Below are 17,261 nucleotides of genomic sequence, written 5' to 3'. Positions count from 1 at the left end.
GCTGGGACTCAAACCAGTGACCTTCCTGCTGTAAGGAGACAGTGATAACCACTGAGTCACTGTAAATAAATAAATACGTACATACATACATAAATAAACACAAGCTCCTCTGTACACTGTAAAAAATGTTGATGCCTTAATATTTTAGTTTAATCAAACTGACTTTTCTATTCATCTTAACTTACATTAACATACAGTATAACACTTAACATATTTTACAGTGCAGTTCACACCCTGCCGGCACCAACCCCAAGCATTAGAAAAATAGCTGGATGACAATCTCTTTAATAATTACAGTATGAGTTTCTTAGGCATTAAATTTGTTCATTTTTTTTTATTTAAATTAAATGTAATTTTATAGTGATTGCTAAAGTGTGCCCAAAAGTGCAACTACACAACCCAATTTTCAACTAAATACTGAAAATGTTTTATACATTTGACAATAGTGTCATTTTGGGGACTCCAAATGCAAAATTGTATTATTTTACACAATTATAAAATGCTTTTATTTCTAATATTATTGTTATTGTTGTTGTTGTTGTTGTTGTTGTTGATGATGTTGTTGTTGTTATTATTACTATTATTATTGTTATTATTATTACTATTATTATTATTATTATTATATTTTTTATTATTATTACTATTATTATTATTATTATTACTATTACTATTATTATTATTATTATTTTATTTTATTATTATTATTATTATTATTATTATTGGTATTATTATTACTATTATTATTATTATTGTTAATGTTGTTGTTATTGTTGTTGTTATTATTATTATTATTATTATTACTATTATTATAATTTTTTATTATTGTTAATGTTGTTGTTATTATTATTATTATTATTACTATTATTACTATCATTATTATTATTACTATTATTATTATTATTATTATTATTATTATTATTATTATTATTATTATTACTATTATAATTACTATTATTATTTTTATTGTTATTGTTGTTATTATTATTATTATACTATATTATACTATATTATATTATACTCTATCCTTTATAACAAACAACAGAAGTCCATTTCTCAATCTATGTGTTTTAAAAATATTGTGTAGCTGAATAACTGTATTTTTACATTTTATTTTCTTTTTCTTTTATCATTTATTATTTTTTCATAAGTCATGTGTTCTGGAGCTCTTAGCCAGGTCACCCTTGTAAATAAGATCTTGAGCTCAATGGGTTTTATATCTGGTTAAATAAGGAAACATATAGACACTAATGCACATATATTTGTTTATTGTATATAAACAAATGTCACAGCCATGTCACCCTGCAGCCCCAGACTGGTTACTCACTGAAGCTAAGCAGGGCTGAGCCTGGTTAGTACCTGGATGGGAGGCCACTAGGGAACACTAGGTTGCTGTTGGAAGTGGTGTTAGTGAGGCCAGCAGGGGGCGCTCAACCTGAGGTCTATGTGAGTCCTAATGCCCCAGTAAAAGTGAAGGGGACACTACACTGTCAGTGGGCGCCGTCTTTCGGATGAGACGTTAAACCGAGGTCCTGACTCTCTGTGGTCATTAAAAATCCCATGGCACTTCTCGTGAAAGAGCAGGGGTGTAACCCCGGTGTCCTGGCCAAAGTCCCTCTATCGGCCCATACGATCATGGCCTCCCAATCATCGTGGATGCTGCACACTGGTGGTGGTGTGGAGAGATCCCCCTCTCATGATTGTGAAGCGCTTTGGGTGTATGGCCATACACAATAAATGCAATATATAAATACACATTACATTACATTACATTATATATCATACTGTTATATTTAGGTGGTTAATAAGACTAATAGCTAATAAATAATATTTACAATTACATTTAGTCAATTAGGAGATGATTTTGTCTAAAGCGACTTACAATTGAGGAGGCATTTAGCGATTCAACAAGAAAAGGCAATACACACAAGGAGTGCTGATTATACAAAGAAACTGTTAGTGCTCAGAGAATTAACTGCAACAATTTTTTTATAGGCAGAAATTTCTACAGGTGGTTTGTCAAGTCCACTCACCTGTGTGAGGCACATTTCATAAATGGACAATGTTTTTTGACATATAGACCGATAGTACGAAGTGTCAAATGTGCTAATCTAGTGCAAGTGTCGGCTAAAGTGTCATTGAGATGAAAGAGTGTGTTTTCAACAGGTGGTTTATCAAGCCCACTCACCCACATGAGGCACACGCTAAATTGCATAATGTTTTGAGTTTGTCCTGTGGGTGTCTTATTTATTGATTTGCTATTGTACTAAACTAATATTTACATCCGACCCTTTTCCTCACCAGTGATCCCAGGACCTGGCATCTTCATGATTTCTCCAGCCTGTGGAGCTCTAGTGACGTTGAACATGATGTAGTCGTCACTGGAGTCCATGTCGCAGGCCTGCAGGATGGATCCTCTCAGCAGAGCCGTCTGGCCTTCAGAAAGCTCCAGCAGCATGTTGGTAATGAGGAACGGCGGACTGTCATCTTTGGGCAGGATGTTGATGGGAAACTTGTGTCTAGTTTGATGTAAGCCGTCGGTGATCCGGAAGACTATATAATCTTTAGTAGTGTCGCTGTCATCATGGTGGTAATGCACGACGCCGCTTTTAATATCGTTCACAGTGAACATGAAGCCTTTTCCACCTAACAAACAGACAAAGTTGAAATCAACATTTTTTGAGTGCAAAGATATGACTAAATTATATTAAAGCAGGCATGTCAAACTCAGTTCCTGGAGGGCAGCGATTTAGTTCTAACCCTGCTAATTCAAGTTTAGAAGTATACAGCAAAATATATAACACTGTTCTAGTGGTTTTTGGATATTTTAATGCAAAAAAATGATACATGTTGTGCTTTTAATATTACTATATCCGAATTAAAGATAATATAAATCATCTGTATAGAGTATGTATACCTCTAACAGTGAGTCTGCCGTGCTGCAGGCCGTCCACAGTGATGATCTTCACAGCCTTCAGGTTGTCAATGTCAACAATCTGCAGCTGATCCCATGTGATTGGGCGAGACTGACCTTCCAACAGACTGAGTCCTATTAAAGGGATAGTTCACCCAAAAATTTAAATTATAATCATTGTCATCATTTAAGCATCCTTTCAATATTCCAAAACCCTTCATTCATTCATTTTCCTTCAGCTTAGTCTCTGATTTATCAGGGGTTGCAACTGTGGAATGAACAACCAACTATTCCAGCATATGTTTTACACAGCGGATGATCTTTCAGCCACAATCCAGAACAGAGAAATACATTCACACACACACACTCATACACTACGGCCAATTTAGTCCAGTTCACCTATAGTGAATGTGTGTGACTGTAAGGGAAACCGGAGCACCCGGAAGAAACCCATGCCAACACAGGGAGAACATGCAAACTCAACAAATGCCAACTGGCCCAGCCGGGACTCGAACTAGTGACCTTCTTGTTGTGAGGCGACAGTGCTAACCACTGAGCCAACATAATGTAGCCACAAAAATAAGAACAAAAAGTTAAAAAATTCAACCCAGGCTCATTGTGGAAACGTAGTCCCGCGGACGTTTCTGGAGACCGCGGAATACGTCCTGGCGGGTACGTACGGCTGCAGTTTTTGTTTTCACGAATCCGCGAGAGGCCGCTGTTGCGCGCTTTTTCGCACCTCAGACGCCTCTCGCGAGCGCGGTTCGGTTCTCGCGTAAACCCGCAAGAGGCCACTGTGCGACTGACCGGATGATTGACTGTGCGACCGGCCAATCGGCCGACTCGCCCTCCTCCTTCCCTGAACCTAACCAATCTTACCAATCGACCCGCCCGCTCGCTCGCTTCCCTAAACCCGAGCAACAGTTCACAAAAAACGTCCAAAAAAACAAAAGCCCTGATTTTTTTTTTTAATTCCACCGCGTTTTCAGATTTCGCCGCGTTCTCACCCTGTCACGAAACTCGTTCACTTAATTTTTGGGATTCTGTTTTTGTCTTACCTGATTGCTGGAACCGCTCTTACCCGGACTCGAAACCGGTCACCGTGGTCGACCCCTCTCCGCATCTCAAGCCTGCCGACGTACACGCTGAGCTGAGTGGACAAACGGGTTGCAGCGGGGAAGCCCTCCACAAGGAGCTAAGGCAAGCGCAAAAGGGAACAGCGTCACACCGCCCCGCAGCGTTCGCTTTAAAAAAATAAATGCGGCCGTACGTACCCCCCGGGACGTATTCCGCTGTCTCCAGAAACGTCCGCGGGACTACGTTTTCAATATGAGCTTGGGTTGAAAAAATTACCACACCCAAATTAGTATGTAGGGGAGAAAATCTAAAAAAATTATAAAAATCTTTGAAAAAATTATACAATTAAAATTTAGTAATTTGTCATTTTTATTTTAATAAATCATCGAATCAAATGCATCATCTGTCCATTCCTAAAGATGTTAGCTGACCAAACTCTTATGGAGAAAACTGTTTTGTTAAGATGCACCAAAATATATTGGCCATATTCAGTGAGAAATGGATAAAAATATTCAATTTATATTAATTATTTATAATTTATATTATTATTAAAAGATTCATTAAACATGCAGTAATGAATGTGTATGCAAGCTATGCTCAATACAGACCCATATTCCAGGAGACTCTTGGCGCATTGGTATCCGCTGTCCTGATGGACACGTGAACCGTCACAGGCTGGCTTTTCTTAAAGTAGAAATCATGCACTTCAAACTCCACCTTAGCAGAAAAGAACAATGCATGACTACTAGAGGGAAATAAAAACTTCTGTTTAAAAGGATAGTACACTAAAAAAAATTAACATAAACATTTTAAAATTAAAATCTGATGTGACTTTTTATCAGTAAAACTTTACAGATTTTTTATCTTAAACCATGTAAGTGTATTATCAGGTGTTATAAGAATTCATTTTGCTATGCCCATATATATGTTTTTGAGGCGCAGTAAGTAGTGCTGTCACCTCAAAGCAAGAAGGTCACCGGTTCAAGCCTCGGCTGGGTCAGTTGGCATTTCTGTGTGGAGTTTGCATGTTCCCCCTGCATTCGTGAGGGTTTCCTCCGGGTGCTCCGGTTTCCCCAACAGTCCAAACACACGCGGTACAGGTGAATTTGGTAGGCTTAATTGTCCGTAGTGTATGGGTGTGAATGGGTGTGTATGGATGTTTCCCAGAGACAGGTTGCAGCTGGAAGGGCATCTGCTGCGTAAAAGTGTGCTGGATAAGTTGGCGGTTCATTGCGCTGTGGCGACCCCAGATTGATAAAGGAACTAAACCAAAATGAAAATAAATGAATGAATGAATGAATGAATGAATGAATGAATGAATGAATGAATGAATGAATGAATGGAATATGTTTTTGACTCTCAAAGTGCTGGTAGAAATTTTAAGTTGAAGTCAAAATTATTCTTATGCCTTCCTGTGAAATATTTTTTGTGTGTGTGTGTGCGTTAACACATTAAACTAATTTCTAATGATTCATTTCATTTGTTTTTGCAATGGTGGAGGTGCATACTATTTTTCTTCTTATTTTGAAAGTAGTGTTGACAAAAATATCGATATTTCGGAATGCTGGAATATTTAAAACGAAACGATTTTGCGATTGGTCGGTATTGATAGTGGCGTTGCCCTTTATATCGCTCTATAAAGTTAATATATATAACAAATCTCCCTCAGAGTTATTGGAGTTTTAGCTGACAAAAAAAAATCAAAAACATTGACTTGGGTGCGGTTGTGCTAAACGTTTGTGTTGTACACAATACACTCAAAAAATGGCTTATGCTGCTTGTTTAAAGTACTTATTTAATGATTGTCACTGACAATCTCTTCCTTATTAACATAAACAGCCCTGAGTGAGAAGCAGCCATCCACCATCACACTGTACCTGCTGAAGATAACGTCAGTGGCTAAGAGGATTATTAATGTGGAGTGTAAGGATGCACAAATGAACACTGGAGTCTCTGTAAACTGCATTCTTTTGAGGCACTTCTTTAAAAATGTTCAGCTTTTCACAGAGATAACATTTGTCCTGTTTTAAATCTGCCACTATGTTGACACATTGGCCTTTGTAGCTCCTCCCTCTTTTGAAAAGAGCACAACCTCATTTGCATTCAAAGTGAGAGTCGCCAAAAAGACACAATTAGGATCAAAGCCTAAAATGGGAAGTTTCAAAGAGTTTTAAAAAGTTATTTGTGGTGTATTTCGAGCTGGAACTTCACATACAAACTCTAGGGACATCACAGGCATATTTAACATTACATTTACATTTACATTTACATTTAGTCATTTAGCAGACGCTTTTATCCAAAGCGACTTACAAATGAGGACACGGAACACCAAAACACATTTTAATGAGCTGTTGATAGTCGTATATGTGTCCCACACTGCTAAAAACACTATTAGGACACCTATATTTCACTAAAAAGTGTAAATTGGTTGTTTTTGCGTTATTTCAAGCAAATTCGTACTTCCGGTTTGAAACGAATTTTTGAAGCTGCGTCACGGTCATGACATAATAGCGTGTATTCCAGCGTGCAGACTGGGCGTCTGTGCCAGAGTGAGTCTTATTACGTCTTACAGTGTGATGCATTAATGCATGAGTAAGGCTTGGTTCAAACCAATCAGCGCGCTCTATTGTGCAACTTCATTAATATTCATTACTGTCACAGTGTTTAGACGGCAGAGACGCCACGTTGTATTGGCAAAACAAGCATGAAGTGTTGCTTTTATAGTTTGCTGCAGTTAAATTTTGTTTTAATTTACTCTCTGTGAGAGCTCAGCTGGAGTCACGTGTGGATTAACAGTGTACGCGACGCTCGACAACAATAACTTACGTGTCTAAGGAGGAACATTGTTTACCTGAGAGCTGTTCTCATCTGCAAACGCTGAGATACGGATTCGCTTGTAGTCTTCTCTTAATAAAGACGTGGCTCTAGTTGGTGGTGATTGTCCTGTCTCTACAGATTTGGTAAGTGAGCGACCAGTGCTCATTGTTTATTCAGTTTGTTTGTATCGAACTAAGTTAACCAATGCACTGAGTGTAAACATGTTAGCACCACAACCAAACTTTAACCTTGTGTAGGGTTTTCACCGCATTTAGTGACCGGAATAACACACGTGGCTTTCTGACGCTACCTGCCGAGTGCATCTAAGTTTCCGGAAAATGCTGAGGTTTTTTTTCTCTCATTCGCCGTGCAGTATCAAACATTGCATGAAAAATACACGCTTAGAGCAGCTCCTCAAACCAAATATCTCGTTTGTCGCGAGGGGCATGAATGAATTCCCTGAATGAAAGAGCCAAACTGCAGTTAAAGTCCACCATTTAATAATTTGGCAAATAATTCGACTACAGATGTCCATGTAGGTTAAACACCATCACTTTTATACTGTGTGTGTGTGTGTGTTTTGACTCTGAAACTCGCGTGCCCAAATAGACACTCCCACACCATCCCACTTTTCTTCCTCCGACACTCCCCCCTAAACAGAGCTGGACACGCCCACTTTTCTGACTTTTTCCAAAGTAGAGGTGTGAAAACACCCTGCTGAAACGAGGGGGTTTCATGGCCCTTTAAAAAAAATACAATAAAAACAAACAAACAGTATGTTAAAGCATTCGTGTTTCACCTCGTAGTTCCTGCGATGTGTGGCGCTGGAGTTGGGAGGCTGGAAGCTGATCAGCATGCCATTCAGATCCGTCCAGCTGAAGGAGGACACTGGTTTGGTGTGGTCCGACAGGTGAGTAATGAAGCCTTCACTGGGGGGTTTAGTGATGTTGAACACCAGCCTCTGCTTGGGCGTCTCGTCGTCCTCCGCGTCCACAGTCGCAGTGGAGAGAGGAGTCAGGATGAACTGATCCACCTCCAGGATGAACATGGACATGAAGGCAGGTTTGGGCGGCTGGTTGGGGAGAGCGCCTGTAATGGTCACCGGGATCCAGGCCTGCTCTGACTGATGGACAGATGGACAGAACTAAGTCTTCAGATGAAAGAATGGGTTGTGTAATATCTAGGGATGTAACGGTATTGTAAATACCGCAATATTAATTTTTTTCGATATTACCGTAGTCGCATGACTCGGTAAAACTATAGGTCTTCTGAGAAAATTTGCTCAGGCGAATGAAGCGAACGGGAGGTAGCGAAAACTACAATTCCCATCAGCCCATGCTTGACCATCATCCCTTGCGGTCTGTTGTCGCTACAGATCCAGTAACGCGGAAATGGAGTGTGCTGCTAGAAGCGGGGATGAAAAAGAGCTGGAAAACTCTAAAGCGGGTGTTGTCGCGCGAGTTCTTATCAGCTGTGTTGTCGCGCGCGTACTGAATAGCGGTGTTGTCGCGCGAGTTCTTATCAGCTGTGTTGTCGCGCGCGTACTGAATAGCGGTGTTGTCGCGCGAGTTCTTATCAGCTGTGTTGTCGCGCGCGTACTGAATAGCGGTGTTGTCAGCACACTGTTCAGAATGATGCAGACATGAGATCTCTATCTTACTCATGGTTTGTCTTCTCAAGTGGGGAAAAGACAATGCACAACGTTACCCACTGCTGTCAACCTGGGCCAAGTCATATCTCTCTGTCCCAGAAACCTCAGTCCCAAATGAGAGGGTTTTTTTCTGTTGCAGGGGACATTGTAAATGCCCAGAGATACCAGCTTTTACCAGATTATATTTATATGATAATTTTCCTTTAAACCCATCTCTATCTAAGTGAGTGAGGGATTAAATGTTGAATGTGATGAGTTTTCAACAATACTAAATTGAAACTTTATTTTTTTACATGGTTTAATATTTTTTTGTTATTAAAATTGAAGTTCCTGTTTCAAAGCTTACAGATAGATGGCTAATTTGTATGTCATTGACACTTTTGGCACTTTTTTGGAGTATTTTCATAAGTTTTGTTTTTTCCTGTAAATGATTCAATAAATACCGTACCGTGACATTCATACCGAGGTATTACCGAACCGTGAAATTCTGATACCGTTACATCCCTAGTAATATCTGTACTTTATATTAAGAATAAAGAAGCAGACTGACATGGTTTTCCTCTCCTCATTTTCCCCTTCAAATAAAGAGTTACCTGTTGTTTTAATACCAAACCTTTATCTGGCATGGAGACAACACAGTAATGTGAATGTAATGTGAATTTAGGATTAACACCTGTATTATGCTCCTGCTCCGGGTGTCTGTGAGGTCCAGTCTGATGGAGATGTAGTCTGTATGTGGAGACGGAGGGTCGGTGTGCTGGTAGCGGATGCCCATCATCAGGAAGTCATTGCATGGCACTTTGGTGATTTTCAGCAGTTTGAGACCCTTCAGGCAGTCATCAGTCTTACAGTGAGCTCTGGCTTTATTATCTGCATGGGGGAGGGGGAGGGGGGGGGGGGATTTTACTCAACTGTATATTTGCAGTAATATTGGTAACACTTTATAATAACTACACACTATAAATCATTTATTAAGCATTAGCAAATAGTGAACTCATTATTTGTTAAGCGTTAACTCTACATTAATAAGCGTTAGTAAGCAGTTTATAACTGCAGCTACAAATGCTGTATTCTTATAAGCACCTATATAATGTGATTAATGATTGTATTTTCATACTCTGTTAATGATTTATTTTTCATTACTAAATTAAGTCCCGCATTATTTACAAACCATTGGTATTTAAGAGTAGATGAGGGTTTTTAGGATCATTCAGAATGAGTTAGTAAATGATTAAAAAAAACTATTGAAATCAAAGTTTATATGTCTTATTATTCAGGCATATATGTATATTAATAAATGCTTTATTAACTCAACTTCACCTAGTTTTGTGACCTAATCGAAAGTGAGGACTATTCATGCTTTATAAATCCCTTATAAACGACAAATAAAGGCTCGGTTAAATTCTAAACAGGAAAAAAGACATTATTCATTCCTAGTCATTTAAAGATACACAAATAAAACTGTGCTTTAAATGAAAAATAAATCTTTGCAAGCTTATCTAAAAATAAAATCAGTGTAGAGTTTAAACATTGCATCTTATTTTATTGTTTAATTATTATATTGTTGTTGTTTTATCCAGTTGGATGTCATATTTTGACACTCCTGTTATTCAGCAATGATTAAACTTTACAGTATTTTCACTTTTTAGAAAGATTGCACAGATTATCGTTCATTTGATTCTCAGCCTTTATTTGTCATTTATAAGGGATTTATAAAGCAGGAATAGTCCTCACTTTAGAATAGGTCACAAAATTAGATGTAGTTGAGTTAATAAAGCATTTATTAACATATTAGTTAACTGTTAGTATATGCCTGAATAATAAGACATATAAACATTGATTTCAATAGTTTATTAATCATTTACCAACTCAATCTGAATGATCCTAAAAACCCTAAACTACTCTTAAACACAACTGGTTTGTAAATAATGTGATACTTAATTTAGTAATGAAAAATAAATCATTTACTAAGTATGAAAATACAAGTATTAAGCACATTAAATAGGTGCTTATAAGTCAAGAATAGAGCATTTGTAGCTGCAGTTATAAACTGCTTACTAATGTTTATTAATGTAGAGCTAACGCCCTAACAGATAATGAGTTCACTATTTGCTAATGCTTAATAAATGATTTATAGTGTGTAGTTATTATAAAGTGTTACCGTAATATTTAATCAGCACTCAGTTTTTATGTGTTTAATGTGTTTGTGAATTAGGAAAACATGATTATTATAATGTGATGCTTGTTACCCAGCTGTCTCCTAAGAGAAACGAAGCTGTCGGGTTCATCTCCTCTGGGCCCGTCTGCTTTCTCTGGTTCTCCAGTCACCAGCTGACCGTGAACAGGTAAATGCGTCTCCAGACCCGTCACCCGAATTGTGCACTCAATATTGTGTCTGTGTTCATAATTGAAGGACACGACGTTTCCATCCAGGACGTTCGAGAGGCCGTAAAACTCAGGCACCACGAGTTGCTGTGATCCGAACTGAATCACATTACATTCAGGCTCCAGGATTTCAACACGGAGAGAGAAGAGCTCGCTGTACGTCTCCGTCTCTGTAAATCTAAACAACATAATCTACATTAATTATGCAGAAATCACTTTTATAAGGCACTCAAACACAGTTGTGTGGCAACAGTCTAAGAATATAACCAGCTTCTAATGGTTAAAATGTATTAACTTCATTTTTATATAGTGCTGTCAAAATTAGTGCGTTAACGCATGTGACAATTAACGCGTTAAAAAAATTTACGCAATTAATGCAGTTGCAGGGTTTTTTTTTAACTTCCTATCTTAAACAGATTAAAATCGGAGAACTAGTGTCTTATGTAAATGTAGACTACTTAGAAAGTGTCAATGAAGTCACGAGCTGTCAAAGATCTACATCCCAATGCCTTTCAGCATGAGCCCTCCAATGATTTAGTAAGTTTGACGTGTTTCCTCCTTAAACGCAACGAAAGCGTATGCTTCGCGTTGTTGTGTCAGAATCCTTGTGAAATACAGCCATACTTTAGAATGCTTAGTAAGCAAATTTGATGAACACGATCATGCGTGTTGAATCTAAAGGGAGTCGCTCTCTGCGCAGCCCCGCGGGCGTTATGTGTGTGTGTCTGTTAGGCCCGTGCACAGAACCTTAGGGGCAGGTGCTGCAACGCGATCGCAAAGTGAAGAGCAAGTACCTAAGAGCAGCACCTAAGCCAATGAGGGCAGAGGGGCAGTGGCTCTAGCCGGGCCACCCCCCTGTGCATAACCCTGGTCTGTGTGTGCGCAAAATTGAAAACTTTATAATTATTGTTCTCAACTCACAGCAATACAACTTTACAATGCGTACAACTGTTTGTATTCAATACTTCATTATTATTATTAAAATTTTCCAACTTCCATATCTGCAATGCCTGTATTTTGGCAATTTTTCTTTTTTTTTGCAGTCCACTTAGAATCCAACCTGGAAATCAATGTTTTCTTTATTGATTGTTTTGAAATTCAAATGGCATTAACATGCCTGTGTTTTTATTTCTGTAATAAATATGGCTGTCAAGCTGGATCTTGATGGTTTATTGTGGGTTTGTTGTTTACATGAAGAAATCTGTGTTACAAGTTAAACTAAAATTCTAAAAAACAATTATATTTTGAATTGAAATAGTTTTTGTCTTGCGTTTACATTAATTTCACATTTGAATAGCCAAAATTACAAGTTTCAGTCTTTTAAATGTGATTAATCGCGATTAGTTTTTTAAAAAAAAGTGTAATTATTTTTTAATCGATTGACAGCACTATTTTTATTAATTACACTATAAAGTCAGTCTGCAGAAACACTTTGATTGACGTTCTCTCTTTGTACGTGTCATCAGATGCGGAAAGTCATTAATAAATATGAATACACTCAGCAATAAATGTATTGTTCATTGCTTCGTCATCTTATACATATCAACTAATATCAGATGTCAAAAAGTAGAATGTGTGGAGAACTACAAATATTTGGGTACCATTGTTGACCGATCGTTAAACTTTGAGGCAAACTATGATGCTATGTGCAAGAAGGGGCATATTGTCTTAGGAAACTATCTCGTTTTCACATTATGCTTACTCTTTTTTATCGTGCTTTTATTGAGTCTATTCTATCCTTCGCTCTGGTGGCATGGTTTGGAGGTCCGTCTCTCAAAAACAGGAATAGACTGAGACAGGTTATTAGGTGGTCTAGGTTGATTGGTGAAACACAGCTAAGTATTGAATCCCTGTATAGTAGCCAGCTTTTACGGATAGCCCAGAACATTAGTAGCTGCAGCTCTCATCCTCTGTCTGAGGAGTTTTTTCTGCTCCCTTCGGGTCGAAGGTTTCAGATGCTTTTTAGTGGGATAAAACGGTTCAGGATTAGCTTTGTCCCATCATCTATTGTCGCTCTAAATAAATTGTAATTTTTTATAAGGTATTATTTGTATGTGTATATGTGGGTATGTATATATGTGTGATTTAATTGTTTGTATCAAACGCCAAACTTTGCTGCAAAAAGACTCCACCTACGGGTACCAATAAAGTCAACAAACTAACTCACTTAATAAATACATTAACTAACATTAACTAATACAACCTTATTGTAAAGTGTTACCAAAAAAAAACAAGCATAGTATTTGTGTATACATCCATACTAGTTTACGAAATCAAAATAAATACCTGTAAAGACGAAGTTTAACAGTGTCCTCTTTTAAAATTGGACATCCATTATGAGTGTATTTCACCTCATCAGCCATAAAGTGACAGTCAAAAACCTGTTGAATGCGAAAAAGGTGTAGAAAGAACAGACAATAAGTAAAATAATAATTGAATAAAATTAAATATAAGTCAAAATTATTAGCCCCTCCTGTTTATTTTTATCTCCAATTTCTGTTTAAGGTAGAGCAGATTTTTTTCAACACATTTCTAAACATAATAGTTTTAATAACTCATTTCTATACAGCTTAAAGTGACATTTAAAGGCTTAACTAGGTTAATCAGGTTAACTAGGCAGGTTAGGGTAATTAGGCAAGTTATTGTGTAGTGATGGTTTGTTCTGTAGACTATCGAAAGAAAAAAACTTAAAGATGCTAATAATTTTGACCTTAAAATTGTTTTTTAAAAAATTAAAAACTGCTTTTATTCTAGCCGAAATAAAACAAATAAGACTGTATCCCTGGGCACATTTTCCCAATGAGTCTGTCTTGAATGCAACATACTGTACCAAGAGCAATGCAATTTACTTTTTAAAAAAACATAGGCTAAGACACTTATTTCCACTGAGCCTGAGCTGGATGAAAACATTAACGTCATGTTGTCACAAATGTCTGATGTATCATCAATTGCTGAGTGTACCTGTGGCGTCAGAGAGCCGACCCGCTGTGTGATCGGTTCATTCAGCACCACCTCCAGCTTGCAGGAATCCTTGACTCTGGGAATACGAAACTGCAGATCGTCCTCCTGCAGAAACACCGACTGACCTCTTTTCACCTTCAGGACAGCGTTGGTTTTGACCAGAGAGCCTCGAATCAGCTGGATCAGGCCCAGCAAGAGGAGACACACACATTTGCTGGTTTTTACAGTCATTGTGTGAATCAGGACGTCTGGTGTGAGGGAACAGATGAATCTACTGCTGTTTGGTTGTGTTTTGTTCGGTCAATGTTTTCATGCAAAGTCATCTCCAGTTTTTGAGATGATCAGAAGCTTTGCTTGTTGATTTCAGATCATGGATCAGCTCCTCTCCATTTATCACACATCTGAAATGAAAACAAAAACGTTTAGTCCCTTATTTATCACAGCGGAATGAACCACCAACTATTGCAGCATATGTTTTACGCAGCGGATGACTTTTCAGCAACAACCCAGTACTGGGAAACACCCATAATCTCACATTCACACACACTATAGCACATGTGTTTGGACTGTGGGGGAAACAGGAGCACCCAGAGGAAACCCACGTCAACACAGGGAGAGCATGCAAACTCCACACAGAAATGTTCACTGGACCAGTTTGGACTTGAACCAGCAACCTTCATTGCAATAGTGCTAACCACTGAGCCACCGTGCTGTCCCAATTTCACTTCATTAGTAAAGTTGCCTTCAATGTGAGCCTAAAACATCTCCATCACGTCTCTCTGACATGTTTGCTGAGTGAAGGGGAGAAAGTCTCATCCTGTAGAGGTGAGATGTCAACTTAAAAGATGACCTTTGACCCCTGAACTGTCCTGAGGGCCTGAAAATGACCAGTGTGGAGGTTGAGGACGGCTCATCTGTCAACACTGCTCACCCATTGGTCTTAGAAAAAGGCTCGACTTTGTAAATGTTACTCACTTTAACATACACAAATAAATACAGATCTGGCGTTAAAACTACAACAATCCTAACAAACAGATTTGCACTTACACTGTAAAATATATCTCTTAATTAACTTTCCGTATTATGTGTTTTCCTTTTGTTTACGGTTGTGAATTGCATTATGGGATGTCGATCTCTGCTCTGTCGACTTTTGATGTTGAAAATTCAACTCTGGAGTTAAATAAAATGACTTTTATTGATATTTTAGTCTTTTGAAAATAATATAATGTATAAGAGATAATATATAGAGAGATAATAAGTGTGTAAAATAGCTGATAATGTACTGGCAGTTTATTACAAAGGGTTTGTATCATAACATACAACACCAACCCAGACAATATATCACTGTAAACTTAAAAAAGTTCATTAAAGTCACTTTTTTTCCAGGTTTAAAGTTTGTTGGATGAATGATCAAGCTCCCATAATGCACCTCAAAAGCATAAATAAACAGCGAAAATAATAAATAAAAACCTGAGTCACAAAATACAGAAAACTGCTAATTTTGGATATTTTTAGTGTACAAAGAATACTGTAAAAATACTGGGTTCCACATTTTTCCTTCATGTTGTCCCTACACAAATCGATTACTGTAAGTTAAGTTATTTAGGTGGATTGAACATAAAACAATTAAATTGTCCCAAAAAAAACTCAAGAATTGTATTGATTCAGCTCATTTTAAATAAGTACTCTGAACAACTAACAAAAATCATTACTTGAGGGAAAGATTTCTGTGAAGCTGTAAAATGTTTGCGGACCATTTAAGACCATTTAATTTACATTCATCTTAAAATTTCGAAATTTAACAAGTTTTTATTTCTTGAAAAATGACGTCTTTAATCTAGAAATTTAATGCATTTTTTAAAATAAGCTTTGTAAAAACTAATTCTCGAAAAATAACTATCCATGTGAATATGCTGTTTTGAAAAAAAAAAACTTTTTAAATACAGCAAAATAAAACTGCAGTGTTGTAAAAAAAAATGTAATTTAAGTGTAATTTAATTTCATTTATTCATTAATTCATTCATTTCCTTTATTTCCTTTATAGTATCTTTATTTATCAGGGGTCTCCAAAGCGGAATGAACCACCGACTTATTCAGCAAATATTTTACACAGTGGATGCCCGTCCAGCTGAAATTGTGTTGTTTTATTTTTCGATTGGCTGTAGACCAAACCACTGTTGTCCAATCCTTTGCCTAAAACCAGACTTGCCTTCTTAACCAAATTAAGCCTTTAAATTGCACTTTAAGCTGAATACTATTAACTTACTACAGAAGGTACATACTGTAAATACTCCCAAAACCTTCTCCAAGACTTCTTCATTCATTTTCTTTTTGGCTCAGTCCCTTTATTCCTCAGGGGTCGCCACAGCGGAATGAACCAGCACTTGGAAACATCCATACACACTCTCATTCACACACAGTCATACACTACGGCCAATTTCATTCATTCATTCAATTTCTTGTCGGCTTAGTCACTTTATTAATCTGGGGTCGCCACAGCGGAATGAACCGCCAACTTATCCAGCACGTTTTTACGCAGCGGATGCCCTTCCAGCCGCAACTCATCTCTGGGAAACATCCACACACTCATTCATGCACACACTCATGCACTACGGGCAAGTTAGCTTACCCAATTCACCTGTAACACATGCCTTTGGACTGTGGGGGAAACCGAAGCACCCAGAGGAAACCCACACCAACGCAGGGAGAACATGCAAACTCCACACAGAAATGTCAACCAAGCCAGACGCGACTTGTTTCAGCGACCTTCTTGCTGTAAGATGACAGTGCTAACCACTTTATTTTAGTTTGGCTGGAATAAAAAAGTCATAATAATAAAAATGTAAAAACTGCTGAAGGCAATAATATTAGTACCCCTTCAACTGGCTGCAAACCACTGTTGTCCAATCACTTGCCTATAACCGAACTTGACTAAGTTAAGCCTTTGAATTGCACTTTAAGCTGAATACTAGTATCCTGCACACAAAAAAACCTACAGTAGACACATGCTGTAAATTTTTCTTAAAACCTTCCACACTCGAAACACACTGAAATAATACTGAAATAATAATAAACATTCCTCCAATGCTCATTAATCAAATTAGGTTTTATCAAAACAGAATTAATGTACCCCAGAGCTTTGGCTCTGCGGTAAATCTACAAATCACCTCAAAAGGCACAACATGTGAAAAAGCCGACAGACATTTGAGCTCACTTGAACACATTCTAGCATTGAAACATCTGGAATCGGTCCGTCTCTGTTTACTCACTAATGTGTTTCTTTTAAAAGCTTCTCCTCTTCTTCCTGCTGTCTTCCTCTATTGGAAAACCCAATTTACTGAGATTGCTCCACAGCCTCAGGCCAAACAAAGTCTAAAAGCGAGGCCACAGAGTGTTTCATGGGCTAAAACGCAGGATTGTTGGACAATAATCAGGTTGTTTTGCTGAAATGCTGTGAAA

General features: G+C 37.7%; 1 protein-coding gene across 1 annotated transcript in view; it reads right to left on the bottom strand.

The window, feature by feature from the left end:
* The window catches only part of frem1a (Fras1 related extracellular matrix 1a), a 69,210-nt gene that overhangs the window by 38,728 nt on the left and 13,221 nt on the right, over nucleotides 1–17,261 (bottom strand). Inside the window, 8 exon segments of the mRNA NM_001190308.3 lie at nucleotides 2,299–2,643; nucleotides 2,915–3,046; nucleotides 4,597–4,705; nucleotides 7,605–7,928; nucleotides 9,130–9,326; nucleotides 10,706–11,019; nucleotides 13,128–13,222; nucleotides 13,803–14,203. Of these exon segments, the coding sequence (NP_001177237.2) occupies nucleotides 2,299–2,643; nucleotides 2,915–3,046; nucleotides 4,597–4,705; nucleotides 7,605–7,928; nucleotides 9,130–9,326; nucleotides 10,706–11,019; nucleotides 13,128–13,222; nucleotides 13,803–14,033 (1,747 nt within the window). The 5' untranslated portion in view covers nucleotides 14,034–14,203.

Source organism: Danio rerio, chromosome 7 (assembly GCF_052040795.2).
Source record: "Danio rerio strain M-AB ecotype USA chromosome 7, GRCz13ab, whole genome shotgun sequence".
In the NCBI taxonomy this organism is placed as follows: Eukaryota; Metazoa; Chordata; class Actinopteri; order Cypriniformes; family Danionidae; genus Danio; species Danio rerio.
Note: the sequence above shows the minus strand (reverse complement) of the source record. Positions and strands in the feature narration are given on the sequence as shown.